The sequence below is a fragment of the Falco rusticolus genome, chromosome 4 (assembly GCF_015220075.1).
Source record: "Falco rusticolus isolate bFalRus1 chromosome 4, bFalRus1.pri, whole genome shotgun sequence".
NCBI lineage: Eukaryota > Metazoa > Chordata > Aves > Falconiformes > Falconidae > Falco > Falco rusticolus.
The window spans coordinates 66,423,409-66,446,891 of NC_051190.1; the positions used below are offsets into that span (position 1 = coordinate 66,423,409).

General features: G+C 38.2%; 1 protein-coding gene across 10 annotated transcripts in view; it reads left to right on the top strand.

The window, feature by feature from the left end:
- Positions 1-23,483, top strand: part of EPC1 (enhancer of polycomb homolog 1) — a 68,046-nt gene that overhangs the window by 31,834 nt on the left and 12,729 nt on the right. For all 10 annotated transcript variants that reach the window (XR_005104214.1, XR_005104215.1, XR_005104216.1 and 7 more), the window contains 9 exons: positions 12,297-12,456; positions 14,585-14,730; positions 14,816-15,022; positions 15,398-15,546; positions 16,828-16,984; positions 18,305-18,481; positions 18,582-18,671; positions 18,755-18,903; positions 20,138-20,490. Coding sequence is in view for 7 of the 10 variants with exons in the window: in XM_037387359.1 (XP_037243256.1) it covers positions 12,297-12,456; positions 14,585-14,730; positions 14,816-15,022; positions 15,398-15,546; positions 16,828-16,984; positions 18,305-18,481; positions 18,582-18,671; positions 18,755-18,903; positions 20,138-20,490 (1,588 nt within the window). In the remaining 3 variants the exon portion in view is untranslated. The remainder of the gene's footprint in view (positions 1-12,296; positions 12,457-14,584; positions 14,731-14,815; positions 15,023-15,397; positions 15,547-16,827; positions 16,985-18,304; positions 18,482-18,581; positions 18,672-18,754; positions 18,904-20,137; positions 20,491-23,483) is intronic.

The window sequence follows — 23,483 nt, forward strand, 5'->3', positions numbered from 1 at the left end:
ACAAAATTTAGTTGATGAGAGCAGTTCCGTACTAATTGCTAAGTAGGTTTCTTCTTTACTAGATGCCTTAAGCAGTATAACTCTAAAGTATGCCTCTTCTAGCGTTTGTACTTGGATGGTGGTGGTGGTGGTGGTGGTGTGAGGTTTACTTTTAGTTTTCTCAAATGTCTTGGCAGCTGTCCCGATACCTTGCTGTCTTTGTATATGAAAAAGCTTCTTCTCATAGTAAGGGTTACAAAAGGCAGCGGGCAACGAGTGGTGTTTTCTGGTGGTGTGTGCTTGCTTGCTTGGTGTTTTGTGGTTCTGTTACAACAAAAGTTGTAATTTGGAGGAATATGAGATGGGAACTTTGATACCATTGATACTTGACAGTCGTTCAAGGGCAAGGTTAGGTATACTTTTTGCCAGCCTGTGCATATTTGTACAGCTCACATTTCTGCTCATCACTATATGACAGTTTATTTCCATTGTGTGTTACACAGAGGAATAAAGTACTTAAAATGCAGATAGTGTGGAGTCTGCAGAAGTGTGCCTGTTTAACAGACTAGCTTTTAGTCATTACTGAGATTCACCATGTGCTTTTTCTATTGATTTCATTTCTTCCCTGTAGCACTGAAGTGGGTAATGCTAACAAGTGTGTTTTGTTTGTTTATTTTTAAAATCAGAAATAAGCTTGATAGTTAAAGGTGGTGCTCTGGAAGCTTCTTCAGTTTGAATTTTTTTAACTGAACTGTTGTATATGAGCTTTTAATATGGCATGCACGTGTGACTTCTTAAAAGGTGCCCAGATTGTTTAGGTTGTTATGGCAAACTTCTTTTTGGTTGTCTGACATGAGATGCTGAGCCTTAACTTGTGAATGAACAAATTTGCGCAAACATTGACACTGTTTTCTTGATTATGGTTTTGCTGTCCCCACGTAACTTGAATACTGCATGATGTTCAGTGTAAATATTGGTCAGTTCTATTACTATTTAAATGTGAATGACTGAGGTAATGAAACTGTACTTTACAGAATAGCTAAACCTGACAAGAATGAAGCAACCTTATGGGAAGGTACAGCTCGTTCAGTTTTGTGTGTTACAGACCCTGTGTAAACACCTGGTTTGCTCATTGATTGATCTTTTCTTCTTATTATTTTTTATTCATTTGCCTTTTTCACCCCAACCAAAAATAAAGTTGGATATGTGTTGGGTATCTCTCAAGCATCTTTATTAACATTAGAGTTGCATAGTGCACACTGGACTGAAAAGCTCATAGAAGAAAAAATCATCAGACTACTAAACACAAAGACTAAGGTTATATGGCTTGCACTCCCAGCTTCAGATACCCTATGGCTCAGGGAGAGAACAGCTGTGGAAGTATGGCTGTGGTTTCTGTGCTGGTTTTGGTAGGGATGCCCATGGGCCTCTTCTTGAGATAGTGTTAGGCAAAGTGGCACTCTGTTAAAATCCACACTTGTCTTGCAGTTAGTTTCCAAAAATGTTTCTGCATTCTTCAGAGAGTTAGGTTACTAGTAATGCCTAGTATCTAGGTTAGCCCAGTCAGCCAGTTTGGACATTTATTTAAAGTCCTTGGGTAGTTGTGCAGTTAGGTTTTTAGAGATATGACCTTCAAAATCCAGCTGTAAGTTTTAGATTCTTACAGAAAATTCTGAGGGGAAAACTAGTAGCTCTAGATTCTGTTTTTAACAAAACAATCAAAATCCTGTTCTTAGACACACACCACACACCCCCCCCCACCTTCAGAATCTTTGAGCCTATGTAATCTGGAAAGCTGTCTGCAGTTTGTGCAGTCTGGCCTGTGGAAGAGAATGCTTTTAAACTTTCAGTAGGCTAATACTGAGGAGACAGAGGTGCTTCTCAGACTGTATGTTATGGCTTTATTCCCTTGCCTGGTGTTTTTCTCTGCCTTACCTGTTGTGATTCTGTACTGCTGCTGAGTTGAATAATGACTCCAGATTGAGATATGCCTTAACTGCAAAGGAAAAGGGGTTGGTTTAATGGGGATCGTTTGAAAACCTGGTCTGAGGAACAGCTTCTGTGGAAGGAGTGGTATATTTATTTTTTTCCATAGTTGACATATACTACACTTCTCTCAAAGTTTTCTAAGACTTCACCTGGCTCAGTTGACTTCTTTTTAAGTCCTGGTACCTATGTAAATGTAGATTTGGAACTTACTTTTAACCTGGCCTAGTACTGTGTGTAGTATTCTGCTATGATATGTAACTGGAATAGTTGAGGCACCCCATGTATATTGAAATATATATGGAAAAAATACCCAGTGTATCTGCATATTAATATTGTTCAGAAGAGTAATGAAACAGTAGGAACTTGTTTCCTGCAAAGTTGGGCTATCATGTTCTTTGTTATTGAGATGACACTGCTTTTTTTTTTTTTGTCAGTGCTCAGTACTGTTAGCAGTAGTATCAACTCCCTTTAAGAAGAATGTTGGAATGAAAATGTGCAGCTTTTGCCATCCGAAGTTGAGTTGTTACACAGTATTGCTGGGGCACAGTAATGTTTAAGCATGCAGCAAGATATTGTTGCATATATCTTTTAACTTGGGAACTTCATGCAGTTTTATTTTGAGTCAGCTGATGAAATGATCTTGAAGTTCCACTTCCTATTTTCCCCATACAAGGGGAAAATGATTTTGCTGTAAAGATTTATTCATGATCTCCTAAATGGCTTCGTAGCTGAAACCTCTGGTAAGGAAAGATTAAATTCTAAGGGCTGCTCTCATTCCATGTAGACTGCATCCTGAAAGCTGTATTATTGTATCAAATCTTAATTAATTTTGTTACAGTCTGATTTCAGTGTGGAGGTCATGCCCTGGACTACCTAAGTAATGGGTTAAAGGCATCTTAATGTGTTCTTTAGAATGCTTTATTTAGGGGCAATTGGTTTAGTTACTAAACTGTACTGTTTAGTATAGATCACTGAAATAGTTTTGATGCACTGCAGGCTCACAAATCACAGCGTTACAGCAGGCCATTTTAAGGAAGGGGGGGCACTTTGACAGGTTTGCAGTTAAGTCTGGGATCTTGTGAAATGTGGCTGTGTGGCAAAGTCACAAGAGATGGGCTGATCTGATTTAACTGTTGGTATTGAAGAGACAATTCCACTGTTTCCTTAGAGCTTGCCATGGTCTGCACCACCTGCCTGTGAACTGGATTAGCTCACAGCAAAAGACTTGTTTAACTCCTCGCCTCTGTGGGTTACAGGGCTACATAAGCTGAGTAGTTCCATGAAAGACGAAGTGATTACATGGGGAAAAGATGGGAATATTTTATGGCCATTACCAATGTTTAGGAGGTGGGATAGCCTCTTCTGCTGGTACTGAGCTGTTAGCAGTTCCTGAAGAAAATACTTCAAACTGTGGTTCTGAATGCATGTAGCGCAGTGACGATTTGGCAAGCAGCCGATAGGTAGTCTGAACAGGACCTGTGCCTGGGAAGGCTGAAGCGTTAAATTCTGTTTGTGAATGAGACTGCATAATTACTGCATGTGTTAAATACTAGAGCTTTTCTGATTCCCAGGGTTCCTAGGTTGCATGCATTATACTTTTTAACATGTTTTGAGCCAGTCTCATTCATTTCTTCATCTCTGCCTGTTTTCCACAGTAATTGAAAATATGAAACTAATTTCTTTTCAGTCTTATGGTAACAGGACAACAAATCACTCACCATTTCTTCGAGCATTTTTGTTGATCTCTAGTACTAATGTTGTTAGACTTCTGGGTCAAATGCCCTGTGTGTCCTCTGCCTCCCTGCCACCATTCACTGAACAAGCACAGCAGGCAAAAATTTCCCAGAAGGTGTAAGTAGTTTGCTGCTGAAGTCCATGACTATGGAAGCAAGGTATTTCCATGAAAAGGGCAGACTCCATGCATACTCTTAGAACTGTCTCATTTGAACATGGGGAAAGCATTTTAATATGATGCTTACGATGGTGTGGCTGACCTAATTTCTAACCAGTGTTCCAGATAAAAAGGCTAATAATTAGCCCGGTTTCTTGATAGTCTGTTAATTACAAAAACATGTATTTTTAAAAGTAAATTAGATCACATTTTCACTGAGCAATTGCTATTTAATCCTATGCAGCTATTTTAAGTCTGCATTTGTAGCGGAGATCTAATTATTATAGTAATTACTGTGGGATCCTGCTTAATTGACTACTCATGAGACTGACATCAGTTGATTAACAGAAGTGATCTCCATATTTTTCTCCATGTTTGGAATATGAAGGGACAGTTTCAGGCACTTTTTGTTATTAAACAAAGAATTTACTGCATAGAATGATTCAGGGCATTGAGAGATCTTGCAACTTCATAAGGGAAGATCTACAGCGATGTGACTTGGGTGAATCTTCAGGCAGCTTAAATTGATGTGAGAAGGTGTTTACCCTGTTCATACTAGTAATCATAATAGAAAGATGGCTTACAGTTGCTTGTGGGCCAGATGGGGGGTGGGGGAAGTGATCTACTGTCTTCCTTGGGACCCATCACAGGGGGAGACCAAGGAGCAACATAATGCTGCTTTGTTGACCCACCACTTGTATCCTATTTTGATCATGTGTGCTTGTTCTGACCAAATTTAAACTATTGCTGACATGTTATATGATGTTCATGTACCTGAGATCAAGAGGATAGATGCTGCATTTATGCTTACCAACATAACTGTTACCTTGCCATTATCAAGGGTCAGATCTATAAGCTGATATTCAGGAGCCAGGCTTTGCAGTTTCAGAGGTAAGGATCAGTGTAACTCAGGTCTGACCCTGTGCCAGAATACATGTTGAAGACTTCTGTGCTCTATCAGATTGCCCTCGTCAGTATGATTTCAGTCAGATTTGGAGCTCTTCATCAGCAGTTGTTTGGAAACAGATACTGTGACAAACTTGTCAGAACGTCTTTGCTGTTTTGCATGTAGTTATGTGTGACTAGATACTCATGTGAGGTAGTACAAGGAAGAGTGTGTGGTATGTTTGTTATGAGTGCTTCTGTACTGAGTTGCGATGCCTGCTTTGCAGGAATAATTGAGTGTTTTTGCTTTCAGTCGTACTAGAAGCTACTAGAGTCACTTTCTGCCCTAAAGATAAGAAAAATAGAAAGGAAATCCGAAGCTCTGAATTTTACAAAGTTTACATTGATCTAAAATGGGTACTACTACGTTCTGGCTAAGTGTTCTGTACCTTTGCTTGGAGCATTGATGGTGCCTGTCCCTGATTGAGCCCTTTCTATTGCAGCAGTAGATAATTACACCACACACACCCACCCCCAAGAGTCCCACATAAAACATACTTGTGATGCCTGAACTTGTTCTAGGAAGGAGGAAAGAATAATGTGAGGAATGGGGGGGGGGGCATAAACCCCCCCAACAAACAAAACCTTAATTTTTTTGCATGTAATTCTATGAGATCACTCTCCATGATCCTCCTAATTTTGGTTATAAATTGTGTCTGATTAGTAAGTTGCAGGACATCTAGGATCTGGTAACAGGAGGAGAAAGTGAAGAAAATGAGCCAGTTCGGTTATTCTATTACTTTGTCTCCTTTGTGCTTGGATTTATTGGATTGAATCTATGGACAAAGTTCATTTAGAGTAGATTGTCAATCACTCTTCCAAAAGAGGCCATCTTCCCTGATCATGCAGGTTACAGAGACCGTCCTATGGCTGAGAGACAAGTTACATATCCCATAGCTCACTGAACCAAGGGAAGGGGGGGGCTGGGGAGTGATTTGCATGCAATAGGTCATAGAAGTTCTTCACTAGTCCCTACCATATGTTATAGGGCAGGCTAGTCTGAATGGTCTTGGTGTGCAGTGGGGTCTCCTCGCAACTTTGCTGTGTTGGCTTCTATTGTCCTTTCACCAGTAAGTGTTGCTGTAGTGAGATAATCTAGGTGTAGGAACAATATTGTCCCTGTGAATTTAGCCAAAAATCTTTACATTATAACCTGGAATCAGGTTGCTCTTGCACCAGTTTATAATCTCTGGATGACGTAATTAAACTTACGATTTTTCCAGTTCCTAATGTTTTCTTATTTCATCTTAGAGTAATGTGCTTGTGCTGAAGATGAGTTACAGTTTTGTTGGATTCTTCTTGTGTGTTTAGGTTTTTCCCAAAAGAGTTTTGGATCACAAGTTGCTGGAAGTTAAAATGTGTATAAAAAAAAGACAGGTCTGTAAGTTTGTATGTCCTTGATCCTGTCTCAGCTTTGAGCTGTTTTAACGTAACTGTTGTGAGCCTAATACTTTGAGACAAATACCTGTTGAAGCTGGTAACCTTTTTAGTTCTTGTACCCTAAACTTACAGTGTGAGCTGTGAGATGGCAACTTTGGAAAGCACTTAGGCAAGGGATGGAAGTGAGAAGATTTACCCCAGTCATGCTGATGTAAATTAGCAGGTCGGCAGAGACCAGTAGATGGGCAGTGTGGTTTGACGTGTTCCCGATAACGACAATCAATTGTAGTGTCCTTTTGTATAGTTTTTGTATTTCAGAAGCAGACGCATGATTATGATGTACACAGACTTGAACTCACTCCTGTGTCCTTTTTATAAATGCTAATATTTAAAAAAAATCTTTCTTCTTGCTGTGTGTGGCTTCCTCTACCACCCTATCTTTGACTTCCCTCAACAAAGAGCACGCCCTTCCTTAGGGTAGGCTCTTGACAATTTGGAGACTTTCTACTCTGCTCTACCCTCTGGACTTAAGAGTTGGCTGTTTTCGCCATTTCCATAAGCGGATGTGTCTTAAATGATTATTTCTTTTAAGAGCTGTGGAATAATTTGGAGAAATTAATTGAAGAAACATGCAGTCAAGTTACAAAACAGTGGATTGTGTGTCTTGTTCTTAAGACGATGCACTCATTGCTACTGCAGTAACATTATTTTCAGTTTACTTTCTAAAATAGTAATGTGCAGTCTGAACCTTGGGTTTGTTCACCTTTAATGACAGGGTTATGTCTTTTAACGCCTTGTGTTGTGGTTAGCCTACTTTGAATATAGTTTCCAAGGTGTGTTGCAAAGTAAGTATTTCACCAAAGGAATGTTTGTGCTCAGTGCCACTTTTCTGTGAGAAACTTTAACTAACTTGGAATTAGTCATGTTGCCAGAAACTTAACTGAGCATTACCAAAATGTGAAAGAAGGCAAATACTGCTTGCTTTCAGTTGCTATACTCCTGCTTGTTTCTGCTTGTAGGCAAGAGTGCCTGCTAATACTGAGGTTGAACCACAATTGTAGTATCCTTTCTCTTGTGTTCTGATTATTGTAGTTCAGCTTTTTTTTTTTAATGTAGTGTGCTAGAAATGCAACAAGTATGCAAGTGCTAAACTTGTTTTGAAGAGTTGCACCCATGTCCTTGCATTATTGTTTGAGAGAGGTCCTGTTGGTTGCCGAAAGCAGAGCTGAACAGAAGTTCCAATTCCTTCAGGCTGCATTGAGAGCTGCTCTGCTGTATTCCTGCTTTCCCTAGTGCCTGAATTACTGCCAACTTGCTTTAGATTATTTTTTGAGTCTTTGATGTTTTGGAACAGGCATGGCAGTACGGGTGCAAGGGATAAACCTAGTGTCTTAAAATTAATGGAAAGGAAGACTAAAGAATAAAGAATGGTGTAAATACATGATTTTGCTTAGGAAATTTAAGTATATCATGCCTTGTTATATTCCGGATAGTCAGAAGAAGGATTGTTGTTTTGGTGGGCTTTTCCTGTAGACTGTCTAATTAAAGGGAAATTTATAAAGGAGGAAAATGGCTGTTGAGCTCATGGTTTTTTAAACAACTAGCAGGGTAATCTGGTAAGCATGGGCATCTTAACTGTCTGCCTACTTTCCTGGACAGGAATATAGTGGGATGGATAAGGTGCAGTTCATGTTACTGGCTGAAAGCTGCAAAAAGTGAAGCTGCTTGTTTACTCAGGCAGCCTCTGTCTCAGAGCTGAGTGCTCCTACTGCATCCATTCGACTCTGGGATTGTCTGGCCACGTGATGAGCCAGTGTAGGAAGCCAGTCTGATGGAAAATGAACTTTCAGGAGGAAAGGCAAGCAGATTTTTAGGTTTTGAATGAACTCTTTGAATAGCTTTTAACACACAAATCTGGATAAGCATTGGTACTAGGTAGAGGGAATGAAGTTTACAGAACAGTAGCACCATTCTGAAAGTACAGCATCAAATGAGCATCACAGCACAACCAACTCCAAAGTTGTATTTCTGATAGCTTTTTATGTCAGGTAGAGAAAGCAACTGAAGAGGGAAGCTTTTCTGGATAGAAGCCTAACTAATAGGTTGAAAATAGTTAAATATAACAGTGGAAGGCAGTTTCAGTGAGAATAAACTACCTTCTGTAAGTAAGTCTTGTGAAACAGTCAGTGTATGAAAGATAGAAGGGAGGCAAGTTGAGAGAGGGAAGAAATGGCAAAGTCTTACTTGGTAGATTGGGCTGAGTTTTTGTAAGACAACTGCAGCTATTCCAAGTGTATTTTCAATAAGGATACCTTAACACAGAAATCTGAATGCACTCAAAGTGGAATCTGATGAATAGGAACAAATAATATGTGAACAATTAATACTTACATGGAACTCCTGGAAAGAAGGAGGAAGATGAGATCATTCTAGCAATGAATGTACGGAATAAGATGAGAATATCCTGTAAATATTTGTAGTAAGAGGAAACCTTGGTTGTATTTGGTACTGAGATGGTTGGAATGTTACCTGCCATAGCTTTTCATGAGTCTTAATCTTGCCCTTGGCATTCATTTCAAAAAGACTTTTTAATTTAATGATGCAGCTAAGCCAGTTTAATGGCTGGCTGCTACCAAAGGGAATCGTCTTTCTTCCTCCCTTTCCCCACTGCCTCCCTGCCCGCCCCACAGTTCAGGAAGCTACTTTGTCAGAAGGCTAATTGTTTCTAATTGTCTTCATGGGAAATAACTGGGGAGAGATGGCTGGGGAGAGATGGCTTTCTGTGGATTTAGTTTCCTAAGCTGTCACAGTAGGTTCAGTCTGGCATTAGGCAGTAGTAATACGGAGAATGACAGCAAGGGGCACAAGAGCGCACCTTGTGGTGGTAGCTAACTGTTAAATGAGTTTCCTTCTAACATGACAAATTACAGCTTTTGAGCTTGACTAACCCACCTAAAATTTGTGAAAGGAATTTAAAGAAACAGTCTGAAATAATTTCACTGCTAATTGATAACTTCTGAGGGGCAGATGATGTTCCAGAGGAGAAGGGGAAAAGGTACTGCAACCATGCATCTTAAAAAAAACAAAACAAACAAACAAACAACAACAAAAAAAAACCCGCAACCACCAAACCACCACCAGAAAACAAACAACAAACCCCAACATAAAACCTAAAAAATCCCAAACCAAAACCCTGTAACAGCCTGTTGAAAAATTGGGAGCTAGAGGGCAACAAACGAGCTGTCTTAACAGCAGTTCATGGAGGAATATGGATAATGTAAATTATTTGGCCCCAGTAATCACCTGGAAGATACTAATCTCTATGTGAACAACTAATAGTGAGTTTTTCAAGAACAAACCCCGGTTGATCCAGTCTAATTTCTATAGCAAGGCAAGGGACCTAGTGGATAGTTGCATCATGACTTTTTTAAAAGGCTTTTTAATACTGCTCAGTTGTGCAATGAGTGGAAACAGTGTTATAGAAACTATTGTATAGTGAAAATGTCTCTGATTGGAAAACTGTATCTGGAAATGGATGAACAGTCAAAGTGAAAAAGACTTCTTAAATTTCTAAAGAGGTCTGTCTTTAAATACCTATTGGTATTTTCAGGAGCGACTTGGACTGTACAGCATTGATATATTAAATCAAGATAACATGAATGGCAGCCAGCATGTTTGATTAGGATTTGGAATTCAAAATCGTTCTGACAAACTGAGGAAACCATTGCATTTTCAAATGGAAAGCTACTGTTTGAGATGAATGGTGTTGCGTTTGGGTGGGGGTAATCAGCTGTGCAATCACAGTGGGGAATGACTGCTGTAAGGTGTAGTAGGTTAGTTAACATGCTCTTATGTTAAAAATGAGTGCTTCTGGGGTCACCAGTCACACTTGTTTGTAGGAGACAGAGATGTGCTGAGCCACCAGCTGAGATGTTGAAGCTGGGGACAAAGTCACTATTGCTGATTCGTCCAAATAAGTGAGAACTTGGTGCATGGGGGTGTAAAGGGGAGGTGCTAATTTAACTTAGTGGAGTGTCTCTTGGTATGAATTGAAATGGATAGGAAGAGCAGATTAGTTTATGTGTGTCGGTGAAGGAACTTTTATCCAGTGGCTTTCATAATATGTGTGTATTTTTTTGTAATCTGGGTGAAAGTCAGGCAAAACAATGATTTGTGCTTCTGTTTCAAGAATATTGTTAAGATTTCTTTAAATACTTGTTACTGAAGTCTGTTAGGAAATAAGTAGACTACTGCTACTAACTAAACAGTACCCATTTCTGTATCAACTGGATCAGAGAAATTGAAATCTTAATTCAGTGTCTAACCCCCTTTTCTTCCCTGAAGCAAAGCAGTTTTTTGTGTTTAAAAACACAAGTTGGGATAAATGCACCAGGGATCCTTCATATGATTAAGAACAGTAAACCTTTTCTGTTGTTCAGAATCCATTGACTATTAGTATGTATTTGACGTGGAATCCTACTGTACTTTATGAAAACAAAGCTTAATTCCCTGTTCTGCAACAGTTGTAGCTGTTGTGCCAAAATCCTGAAAAATTATTACTGTTTACACAAATCTGAGGTGTCTGGCAGCAGTGCTTCACAGAGAGGTAAAAAAGAAATTATTTTGTACCATACCCAAGAAAGAATTTTAGCTGCCACACCTCCTAGGTGATGTATGTGCCTGCACTTACCAAAGGTTAGAGGATCAGAATCGGTCCAATGGGTTTTACTTGCAACTGTACAGTATGTCTTATTCTCAGAATTAGTCTCCTTTTGTGAAGAAACTTTTTAACGGGATAGATCTGGAAAAATGTTTGTAGCTTGTTTGAAGGTAAAGCTGGGCTAAAATCCTGTGAATCCTTGCAGCAGAATTATACCTTGGAACAGGTTTTACTATAAAGCTGCGCTATACAAGTTACAATAAAGCCTATTTTATAATTATCTTGATTTTTTTATTATTTTTATTTGAAGTTTAGACAGATGATATTAATTTTATTTATTGTGCTGAAGAGGGGTAAGTTTAAGCCAAACAGGCAAAGATGTAATAAGGTCATAATGATGAACACCGGTATGTTTTTATTTCAATATTAAAACAGATTATCCCTGCCACCCTTTTGCTGCAGTTTCTATTTTTGAGTTTTCCAGTAGTCTGGTTTCCAGCATCTCACTGATAGCTTACTGACACAGCTGATGCAGCACTGGCTTACTGAGCACCTAGGAAGGAAGAGTGTAGGAACTTAAGAAACCAGCTTTGGTACTAGGGAAAAAATACTGTGTTACATAGTCAGTAAACTGCTTACATGCACACATCTTACTGGGTGGGTTTTTGTTGGTAACTGAACTCTGCTGAGGCTACTTACTGTCTTGACAGCATCACAGGAAGAACAGAATGCATTTGAATAACATTAGAAAATATACTAGAATTTATGATGTTACTAGTCTGTTTCTTGGGTTGTAGTAACAGATATAAATGTGCTTTACTTTTAAGCTTGAAAAAACAGTTGCAGATTTCTGAAAGTTAATTATTCTCACCTTCAGAGTTTATAGTTTAATAATAAACTTTGACAGATTAAGAGGGAAAGGAGGAGGATGATAACGGAAAGCATTGCAATAAGCAAGAATGTCTTTAGGACTCATTATCTGTCTGGGTAAGAATAGTTGCTTCCCTTTCTCAATAGATGATGGCAGGCTTCCTTTCTGGTGTTCTGACATCACTGGCGATAAATGGCCGTAGCAAATAAAGAATAATACCAGAGTGAATATTTGTCTGCAGCTACTTGTTATAATCTGTTTGTCTAACCAATCTTAAGTGTCTCTGCAGAAATAGGTAAAGATAGATTGCATAGTTTGATGTGCCAAGAACACGCAACATCACTTACTAAGTTTAGTGACTGGTGGTGTTGTGTTTGTGTTAAGAGGGAGAGCTCCACCTACTGGAAAGACCAGTTTATGGAGTGTGTTTTGAGTGAAGGGTGCAATACCAATTTCCCAAGTCTGGTCTCAGGGATTTGGAATGAAAGCATTTGAAAATAAATAGAGTTCCGTCAATTTAAAAAAAGTCTGAGTTCTGAAAACGTTTTCTTAGATTTTCATCTTGACTTTTTTATTCATAGGAACATCATCTCCAGCGGGCTATCTCAGCACAACAAGTATATGGAGAGAAGAGGGATAACATGGTTATACCGGTTCCAGAAGCAGAAAGTAATATTGCATACTATGAATCTATATATCCTGGAGAATTTAAAATGCCAAAGCAGCTGATTCACATACAGCGTAAGTAAAGTAACTCAATTCACTGAAGTCTACACTGAAAACTTTATTTTGCTGGTATTTTGTGAGATTACTCTTAAATATCTATTGAGCTTGCATCAAGACTGACTCTTAACAATTTTATCCAATATGTAAAGGAATATATACTTCTTGCTTAAGAGGTGTATTTAGCTCTTGATGAGGAAGTAGATGGATGTCCTCCTTGAGTCTAAGTCTATATGTTAGTACTTTAAATTTAGCAATCTCAAAGGCCTATTTCTGCCCTCTGTTAACACTCTGTAATTAACAGCTTGCAGGGAAGTTTAGGTGCGTTAGCAAGGACACAAATCTGCTTGAAGAGAATATATAATACATAGCTAAGAAACAGTGCTGTTGGAAGAAGGGTTCGCTGGAGTCAAGAAGACGCTCAATATGAGTTATGCATCTTGCTCAACTTTATTAGTTTCTAACACTACTTATATAGAACCGATACACATGCATATTCGTAAAGCAGAAATACAATTGGTTAGTAGTCTCTAAACACGCACAGTTCTCACACCCCTAATTATCATGACTAAAATAAGCATTCTATCCATGTAGGTAATTGTGTTGCTCTGCTTCAGTCTTGTAGTTTGTTACTCCCTATTTTCCCATACCGGTCCCTATCTTTCTTGGCCCTGCACCTGCTTTCCCAGCAGCTGTATCTTGTTACAGCCACGGCCTGTTGGCACAACATAATTACTTGGTCTCAGGATTCAGGAATAGCTCAAGGCTACCTTTCTTGTTAACTTCAGCACAGCAACTTCAGTACAATTCTGATTACAGGCCTATTCTAATACCAGGCCTGGATTGTGCAGATCTTCAGAGATTCTAAGGCCGTGCTTCTGCAGCCATTCTTCTACAGAGTGCCTCTCCCCTGAAGCTTAAACCAGGATAAAGTGGATTGGGAAGCCAGGCAGAAATGGCAGCAGTAGTAGTATTAGCCTGTGCCTGGATGGAAGTATTCTCCATCTAAAAGTAGATGGGTTTTGATATCACTGACTGGCAAGTGTGTTGGGATTTTGTTTTTGTTGGAAGATAGCAGCCATTCTGTATGGATGTGATCATCATGATACTTCAGATAACTTTTGAAAACATGATTAAAAATATAATCTGTTGCATGGTATAATTAGTAGAATTTTAAAAGTAGTACCTGTGCTATGTAAATGGATCTTCTATAGCAGTCGGGGCTTCAGTGATGGCTTTAAAATATTAGAATCATAGTTTGGGTTGGAAGGGAACTTTAAAGGTTCTCTAGTCTACCACCCCACCCTGCAATAAGCGGAGACAACTTCCACTAGATCAGGTGGAAGATCAGGTAGATTAGAGCATGTCGCTCTGCCTCTAACCAATGAAGGGGCTAATACTAGCAGTCTTCCATGCTGATATTAAGGTTACACTTTTTTATTCTTCTTTTCCTTATCTCGTGGTCTAACAGGAAATAGTGATTTTTATTTTTCAGCTGCGTTGTCTGCTAGCTATGTGTTTATTAAAAGCAAGGCATGAGAACTAGGGAGATCTTGTTTTGAATGAAGAATGCTGCATTTTCATAGGGTATTGTGGAAAACAGAGCAGTTGTTTGTGTTCTGCAAAACATTACTTGTATTTGAAAATGCCTTGCTACACAGAGTAGACCATACTGGGCCAGTTTACTCTGACTTGCCTACATCACAAAAATCAGTGATGAGAGTATGTGTAATGTCATTGTAATACAGTCTGCACATACTTCAGTAGAAGTACCTTTTAAGTGCATTTGGGCTGAAGTCTGAATTGCTAATAATACAAGACATAAAACCGCAAAATACTAGACAGCACTGGAAGTTTTGACCAGTCTAAAATTAATTTCTTACTGAAAGCAGTGAGGTAGAAAGCTGCTAGCTGCTTTTACCACTGGTAAGCTTTCATTGGTCAACAAAAGCATAATTAAATAAATATCAATTTTTAATGGTGTAAAGAAACCTAGATATAACTTTGAAGTAGTATTACTCCAACATTCAAACAAATGATTTTGATTTTGTTTTGAGAAGAATCTGGTGTGTACTCCAGACGTTGCTATCAGAAAAAAACATTTCTGTAGTAAAACTAACTTACACCTTTCACTTGCATCATTTAGCTTTCAGTTTGGATGCTGAGCAGCCGGATTATGACTTGGATTCAGAAGATGAGATCTTTGTGAATAAGTTGAAGAAAAGAATGGACATCTCTCCTTTGCAATTTGAGGAGATGATAGACAGACTAGAAAAAGGCAGCGGTCAGCAGGTACAATGGTACTTTGAATAAAGTATTTGAAATGCACACTCTGTGTATTGCTATATGAAAGTGACATGCTGGGTTTTACATTTAGCCAGTCAGCCTGCAAGAGGCCAAGCTGTTGCTGAAGGAAGATGATGAATTGATCAGAGAAGTATATGAGTACTGGATTAAAAAGAGGAAAAACTGTCGAGGTCCCTCTCTTATCCCAGCAGTGAAACAAGAGAAGCGAGATGGTTCCAGCACAAATGACCCTTATGTTGCTTTTAGAAGACGGACAGAAAAGATGCAGACACGGAAAGTGAGTAGATGGGTACCTTCCTCTGCTTCCCCCCTCTTACTTTTTGAGAGGGGGAGAAGGATCTTATATAAATAAGTGATTCTGCTTTGTAGTATAAAACAATAAAATTCATGGTGTTCTTTTGTTTAAATTTGCAAGGATAACAACATAGAAGAAACTAGGACAGCTATTGAATGCAAGTTTGTATTCTTTTTCACTAGATCTACTGCTAAACATACTTAATGGTGTTGGTAAGCTGTAGCTCATTGATAGCATGCACATGCTTCTCTGTTTTAGCATGTGATTTGTTTTCTATATACATAAACATTTAGAACTTTTAATTCAGACTATTTAATTTACGTGATCTGGGGAAACATATGCACTGTGTATCTACAGAATCGAAAAAATGATGAAGCATCTTATGAGAAGATGCTTAAGCTCCGTCGAGATCTGAGTCGTGCAGTAACCATCCTGGAGATGATAAAGAGGAGGGAAAAAAGCAAGAGAGAGTTGCTGCATTTAACACTGGAAATTATGGAAAAGAGGTAATCTTTATTGAAAACTTGCTGCAGAAAGCTTTGGAAACTACTTTGTATTCTGATTCCCACAAATACTTAAAACAGCGAGAGATTTTTAAAGTAAGTATTTAGACACTTTCACATTTACAGGAGCTTGTTTTTATATATGGCTATGGAAAGCAAAATAAAATGTTAGGAAGGTGCTGCTTATGGGAAAGTGACCCATCACACTTATCTATGTTGTTTTATTACATATATGTGTGTATTCAAATGTATGTGTATATCCTATATATTATACAGGAAGAGAGATCATAGTTTTAGGTAAACTCATTTAGGAATTTATGTGAAATATGTAGAATAAGGAAGTCCCAGCTAATTCTAAGGCTGTTTCTCATCATTGCTGTTTTTCTTAATTATCACTGTTCTTTTTTAGCAAGGCTTGATCTAATACTGTCTTGAGGAAAACATAAGCATTTCATACGATAGAAAATGTTGCTGTCTAGTCATCTCCTCTTAGTGCTGCTTTTGACATCCTGTTTGTCAGCTGTGATGAAGACCAAATGCTCGGCTCTGTCAGCTGCCACTTCCCAATCAACTGAGAATTGTATTTGAAATGTGTAATAGTTCTCTAGGTTGATACTTAAAATCTGAATAGACTTCTCTAACTTGAGCATCCGTGTTTGAAAACAAATGGTTTGAGTCAGTATCGTAAAGCTTTAAAACTAACGGTTTAGGCTGACTTCTTAGAGAGACAAGTTGAATGTCTCTACTGGGGCATTTTTTTCAAGCCCTGACCATTTTCATTAGAAATAGAGAGGGGAGAAATTTCAAAGACTTTCCTGTAGCTTTTTCAAGGAAAAAGCTGTTGAATAGAGGAGAGACTCTAATGCCCCCCCTTAGAATGGAAAACTGTGCTTCGACTCCACACTTTCCACAGGTCTTGAAATGTAACATGTTTCACGGATCTACTTCTGAAAATATTCCATAACACAGAGAGGGAAGATTCATGAATATGGCACTCTGCCTCAGTGTTAAAAACCTTTTGGGCGATAAATGTATGGTTTTAAATGGTACCTGTCCCCAAGTGAGCAGGGAGAGAAACCGCCTTTCCTTCATCACAATGAAGTTTCCATGTTACAAGTCCCCTTTTCTGAATAATGCTTTCTGTACTACTTACTGTCATCCTGGATGTCCCTTTAGCCCAAGTTGCAAGTATTAGCCTGTTTCTCTGTGTTGTGCAATTTTTTACCAGAGATATTGCAAATATTTCAGCAAATAATAAAAAAAAAAAAATAATTCTGATTTCAGGTATAATTTGGGTGACTACAGTGGAGAGATCGTGTCTGAGGTCATGGCACAGCGGCAACCAATTAAACCTACCTATGCTATTCCCATCATTCCTGTGACTAACAGCAGTCCTTTTAAACACCAAGAAGCTATGGAACTGAAAGAATTTAAAGTTAAAGTGAGTAATGTCAGTAATCAAGTTAATAGTTTATGCTGTTATGTATGCAAGATACAGCATTCTATGATGGGAGGAGGGTAGAAGTGTTTTGAAACTGAAAATAGACTAGCTAAGCTGCAGTTGGAATAAAATGCTTTGCTTTGTTGGAGTTACGGGGATAACATATGGACTACCAGCATTCCTCAAGACAGAAATAAAGGCAGTATGGATGAACTACAGACAAAAGGATGCATGCAATAGTGTTGTTACTCTGGGACATACGAATGTTTTTCTTTAATGCCACCCATAAAGTTAGGATAGCCTGAACAAAACTGTATTTATTACCTAGATACTGGACAAAGATAGGACTAATGAGTTAAAACGTAATTTCTTGTTCTAAATTATGTAGTTATTTTGTTCCGGAGGGTGGGTTATTGTTTGGGGTGGTTTTTTTTCAATGTGATCCACTGATATTCCCAGCATACTGTATGTCTTTGTCTGGTTTTATATTTAACTAAAGTGTCAAATAATCTTACTTGATTTAGACAGCTGACCAGCACTTTTTTCCCTGCAGGCTTTAATTTTGTGTCATACACAGCATAGCTACAGTGCCAACAACTGAGCATGTTAAATAGGTCAGGTAACACAGGAGAAATGCTGAGGTATAATTTGAATTTTAAACAAAGACTTCTTATAACTGAAGAATGTCCAGAGCCTGTTCTGAATCTGGCAAGGTGGCTTGAATTGGTGAATACTTCCGTTGAGAGTAGAGCATTTTAATTGAGATTGCTGCAATCTATTTACCTGTTAGTGATGTTGGGTCAGCACAGTTCTTGCAGCTTGAAAGAAACTTGTTTCTTGGAAACTTGAGAAGTGCGCTTCAATTTGACTTTGCATAGTATGGGGAGATGTGTTTTAATTTTTAGAGGATTTTCTGAGATTCTAGGTATCTTTCCGAAGTCTTAACTTTTTTGCTTTTAAAGCATTGTTTAGTGCTTAGTAATTCCCTAACACAGCATAAATGCCTATTACAGGTGCCTCATGGAGATAATTTTATATATTTTGGTCTACTTCTCCGAAATAGTACTGTTACCTTAACAGCTACTGTTTCATCTAGCATGGATTGAGCTAAGAGTGCTTGATTCCACTTTATCTGTTAAATGTTTCAGTTACTGGAAATGAGATACAGATATTCATGAAATGACTGCATGTTTTGTTATCAAGGTGGTGGAAAGATGAGTTCACTTTTTAGTGTGCTTAAACAGGAGTTTTCCAAAACTCCTGATTTCATCTAATTTGCTTGTGTGTCTAATTTTACACTGCCGTTTTCTTCTTTTGCAGCAAGATAAACCTGATGTTATTAGACCCAAAAGGAAGTATGAGAAGAAGCCAAAAGTCTTACCTTCGTCTGCTGCTGCTACTCCTCAACAGACAAGTCCTGCTGCACTGCCAGTCTTTAATGCTAAAGATTTGAATCAGTATGATTTTCCTAGCTCAGATGAAGAACCTCTCTCCCAGGTAGGACCTGTAAGAGTTCTATGCAGCTCTTGGGGAAAGAAGTAAAACTCATTAATTGACTAATATCTCTCCTCATACACCTCCCATCCCCCTCTTAAAGGTCTTGTCTGGTTCTTCGGAGGCTGAGGAAGAAAATGATCCTGATGGTCCTTTTGCCTTCCGTAGGAAAGCAGGCTGTCAGTACTATGCTGTAAGTAGAATTTCCTTGTGTTTCATAAGACAAAGCACCTGTGGGAAAATATCTTGTGTTTAATTGTTTAAAATTATTTTAAGCCTCATTTAGACCAACCTGGCAACTGGCCATGGAGTAGCCCTAAAGAGGGAAGATTAGGAGATGTGCGTTACAGATACTGCTTAACCACCCTCACTGTACCACAGAGGTGTATTGGGTTTGCACGAAGACGGGTCGGCCGTGGTGGAAGGTAAGTCCTACATAATTGTTCCTGTTTTTAAAAACAAAATTTAAAATAAAAAGTAATTGGTAAGATGCAAAGTTTAAGAAAATCAAACCCCTCAAAAATTGAGATGTCGGAGAGATTGACTTTTTAAATACTTCCACTTGGTATGAGTTTCCTTAGCTGGTTAATGTCTCCGTTTTTATTTTGTGGTAGTAGAAGCTGTTTTAATACAATTTTCTTAAATGGTTCTAGGGGGGTGTTTATTGATGGCACTCCCAAGCTCTGAGGTGAAAATAGGTCTGTGTTTTCAGTTGTGATTGGTGGCTTGTATTTAAATTATTTGCATGGCTGTTTTCAAATAGTAGTATTCAAAAATAGCTAAAACCACATTTTTCAGAAAATGTTTTTCTGAGTTTGGACCATGTTTCGTGATTTGCCAGTTGCAGAGAATTTTGAGAGGAGTGCTTAAATGACAATAACTTAAATTTTGAACATGGCAAAAATATCAAAGACTTAAGCACTTTCAGGTATTTTGCTTCTAAGCATCTGTATCAAAACAATTTATAAATAGGTCAGTGTTGAATAAATGCTATATTTTTAAAATATGGAATATGTCTTTAAAAATTATACGTTGCTATTGGATTTTAATTTTAAAAAATAATAAGAATGTGTTTTGGTTTTCAGATTAACACTTAGCACCTCTTCACACATTAGCAAGTCAGATTGGCATATCGGCAAAATCAGAATTGGAGCTGAATGCTCTTACTGGGATTTTGCAAGGGCATTTGGAAGTTAATGTGTGACATCCCCACTGCATTGGGATGGTTGTGGGTGCATTCAGTATATATGGGTATAAGGCTTTTGAACTTGAAGTTACTTTAGGAGGGCATTTAAATTGCTCTTTAGTTAATTAAGCAATTTTATTTTGTTCTCTGGGGTTTTTTCTTTGCATTGTAGAACTCTGTCTTCCAGCCTGACTTTAAAAAAAAATATGTATAGTTGCAGTGTTTCAGTATATATGTGATGTACATCAGCTGTTCAAACAGTAAAAGCTAGAGGATACCTGTGAAGAGAAACCTAAACATAGTACTTACAGTAAAGTAACATGTAGTCATGCATTGTGTCCATCAGCAGGGATTGCTTGTTCTAGAACAGTTTTGTGTAGTTTATTCTATCCCTTTGTCACACATGGCAAACTGGTGACTTTCTTGGTATTTTCTTGCCACTGTATCATTCTGCATTGTTTTCCTGTTTTTAGGGTGCTACTAGACAGAGCGCATTCGGACTACGATAATACATTTCATCAGCTGGATTTGGAAATGTTTTCCTCATCACAACACTCTTCAATCAGTCAACTTGCCAATACCTCAGAAACAAATACCTCGGACAAATCTTTCTCGAAAGACCTCAGTCAGATACTAGTCAATATCAAATCATGTAGATGGCGGCATTTTAGGCCTCGGACACCATCCCTACATGACAGTGACAATGATGAACTCTCCTGTAGGAAATTATACAGGGGTATAAATCGGACAGGCACAGCACAACCCGGGACCCAGACATGCAGTACCTCTATACAAAGTAAAAGTAGCAGTGGTTCAGCACATTTTGGTATGTTCATTTTGACAAACTTGCTTCTAGGAATGTTACACCCTGCTCAGATAATCCAGAATGTCGTTAGGTCATCCATACCTTACATCATGGTCTATTTTGATGGTAACAGCCCATCTTCACTTTTTCTTTATTTGGTACATAGAATGTTTGTTTGTATTGCTAGTGGTAGTGTACTGCATCTCAAATTCATGCAACTGCTGCCTTGGTATGTAATTGTAATTTTAGAAATATGAAGACTTAGAAATCAGTATTGTGTTAGGGTTTAGGTTGACTCAGAAGATCTGGATTTTTAAAACAAAAAATACAGTGATTGAGATGTTGATATAAATACTACATTTCAAACCTTTTCTAGTACAAGATGTGGTGGTGGTGGGAAATGTTTAGTCACAATGTAAGCTTTTAAAATCGCAGCATATTAGGAGTTCATACTTGAATTTACATGAAATTAAATGCCATTTCCCATCCAAAAAATACCCAGTCCCCCCCAGTGATGCATCCTGCTCATGCTTGGCAAAATTCTTGGACTAGTCACCCCTGTATCTCATCAGCAAGTGGCAGATTACATCTTACAGGACGTGAATTGCAGAACTGAGTAAGAAAATTTGATATAGTGTTAATTGGTTTTTAATTAGAATAGTGTTGGGTAGCATCACTCTTCATATTCGGTTCTTCATGCTGGAAGACTGATATTTATGTAGTTAGAATGTAACTTAAGTTGAATTTTGATCAGTCAGTACAATAAGTGCCATCTTCTTACAGAAAGTGATGTTTTTTACTAAAAAATTACTTTAGGTTCACCACCAGTTTTTAAGGAGTCCCTAGAATAATCTTTTCCTTGCCATTTCGAATTACGGCTTTGGAAATAAATTAGAAAACCTGAGTAACGTAGGAGTGGGGTGGGGAGAGATGCATGTACCTAATAAACTCCCCAAATTGTGGGATATTTTGGAGATTTTCTTAAAGAGGAGTGTACCCTGGTATTGGATTACTTTAATCTTGTTTTCCAATATATTTTTTACTTTCCCTCCCTGCACCACCTTATTTTTATTTTTTTTCCCTGAAAATTCTGCCGCCTTGCATTTTTAGACTTTCTGGGCAGCTTTATTCTGCTGCTTTATTTAATGCTTCCTCTCCATACTGTGCTAGAGTAGGCCCTTGCACCCATTCTCCATTCTTTCTCTTTTATGACTCTTCTTGCTGGAAATATTAGGGCTAAAACTGATGGTTCTTCTGGTTTGTGATCTAAGTATGGCTTTTGCTGTTTAAATTCTGACCCTCCAATGTTTCAATTCGGTAAACGAAGTCCAGAACTGAACAAGAGCATCCTCGTTGTCTAGTGGATAGTCTGAACTATGATAAAATGGTAGTCAGGTTACTAGTGTGAAAACAAAACTACGATGTGATGAACAGATTAGAAATACACTATGAAATACTAATGGCCAGTACATTACACCTGAAAATCACATAGACTTGGAAAATTGGCTGATTGAGTTTAAAGCATGTCTCTGTGTGTGGTTTTTTTCATTAAATAGGTGATTAAGATATTTACACCATGTAGGAATTAAATGTAGTTGCTACTTATGCTGATGAGTTCTGTCCAAGGTTTTAATTGTGTGGTTGTATTTTCAAGCCTGTGGGAAAGTAATACATACATATAAACACCTAGCATGTTACGTTCACTTGTGCTTGGAATCCTATGCAGATGTTTCATCATCTGTGTAATATATGTAAGGTAGTATTCCCAGCTTTTCCAAATGAAGTGGAGTTTAGATTTGTGTTTTTATTAGGATTTGATACAAGAATGAAATAATAAAAAAAATATGTCTGAATTCAGATATATATAATTTAAATTAGTTACCACAGTCTTTGGAAAGTCGCTTGTTATTAAAATTACCAGGCAGACTGTACCCATTTAACTACTTATAATCTTAGTCGTGATTCCTGTAGCATTGGAGGTGTATAAGAGGTTTTGTATGTGCTGTAACCATGATCATCTGTTTAGGTATAGGTGTTTGAAAGGAGGATACGGTCTAGTTCATCTTGGTGCCATTCTGTTTTCTAGTGTTCTTTTTTTTCAGTTTCTTAGAGGGTTCTTTAGGATACATTGTCTACACAGATTACAGGTGTGTTTGTGTATCTCATACCTATGAGTTTGAGTTCTTGAAAAGTGTGTATCAGTTGGGGCTGCAGCTGCTGAGCTATGTCATCTTACTTTCTGTAGCAAATACTATAAAAAATGTCAGGTATCTAATATCTGTACTGAAGTTTTTCTAATAGTTGCTACTACAGATTGACAACCCTGTAGCGTGTTCCTATTCCTTTTTCTTAACTGTCTTTAAAGCTGGGAGTTTGTTTGGGGTATGGATTTTTTAGGTTTATTTCTCTTTGCCTTTCAGGTTTTTGAAGTGGCAGTAGGCCTTTTTACCAGAAAACACTCATTAATGTTTTATTATCATAAAAAAACCCCAACTCTTTAAAAAACCCTGTTATTCTTTTGTTGCTGCAGCGAGTTTTGGTCAAACCATGTTGCTTACCTGTAAGATGAAGCTTGTCCTGTGATTGTGTAGTGGCTGGCAGAGGTGATCATGCTGCTATTCGTTATGCGCAATCACGTGAATGTTGTCACATTAAAGTAGTTCAGAGAAGTCTTGAGCTCTTTACACCTTGAATAATCCAGACAACATGCCGCTGATGCGGAAAACCTTGCTCTTCAAGTCTGTGTATACATGGCCAGCACAGGCATGAAGTTGAGATGGTATCTCAGGTCTTCTGTTAATCAGAGGGCATGTTATAAAAGCTGTGCTGTGACATAACCATTCTCGGACTACAGGAGGCATTGCTTTTCATCCTTGAACATTGGAGAGAGGTTTCCCCAAAGAGCCAGGCATTTTATTAACATTTTGAAGTGACTTTGACCCTGAAGACATGCAAGTTATTCTGGTCCTGGCTTTCAGAGCGCTCATCATGAAAGATATATGGAAGTTGATGTT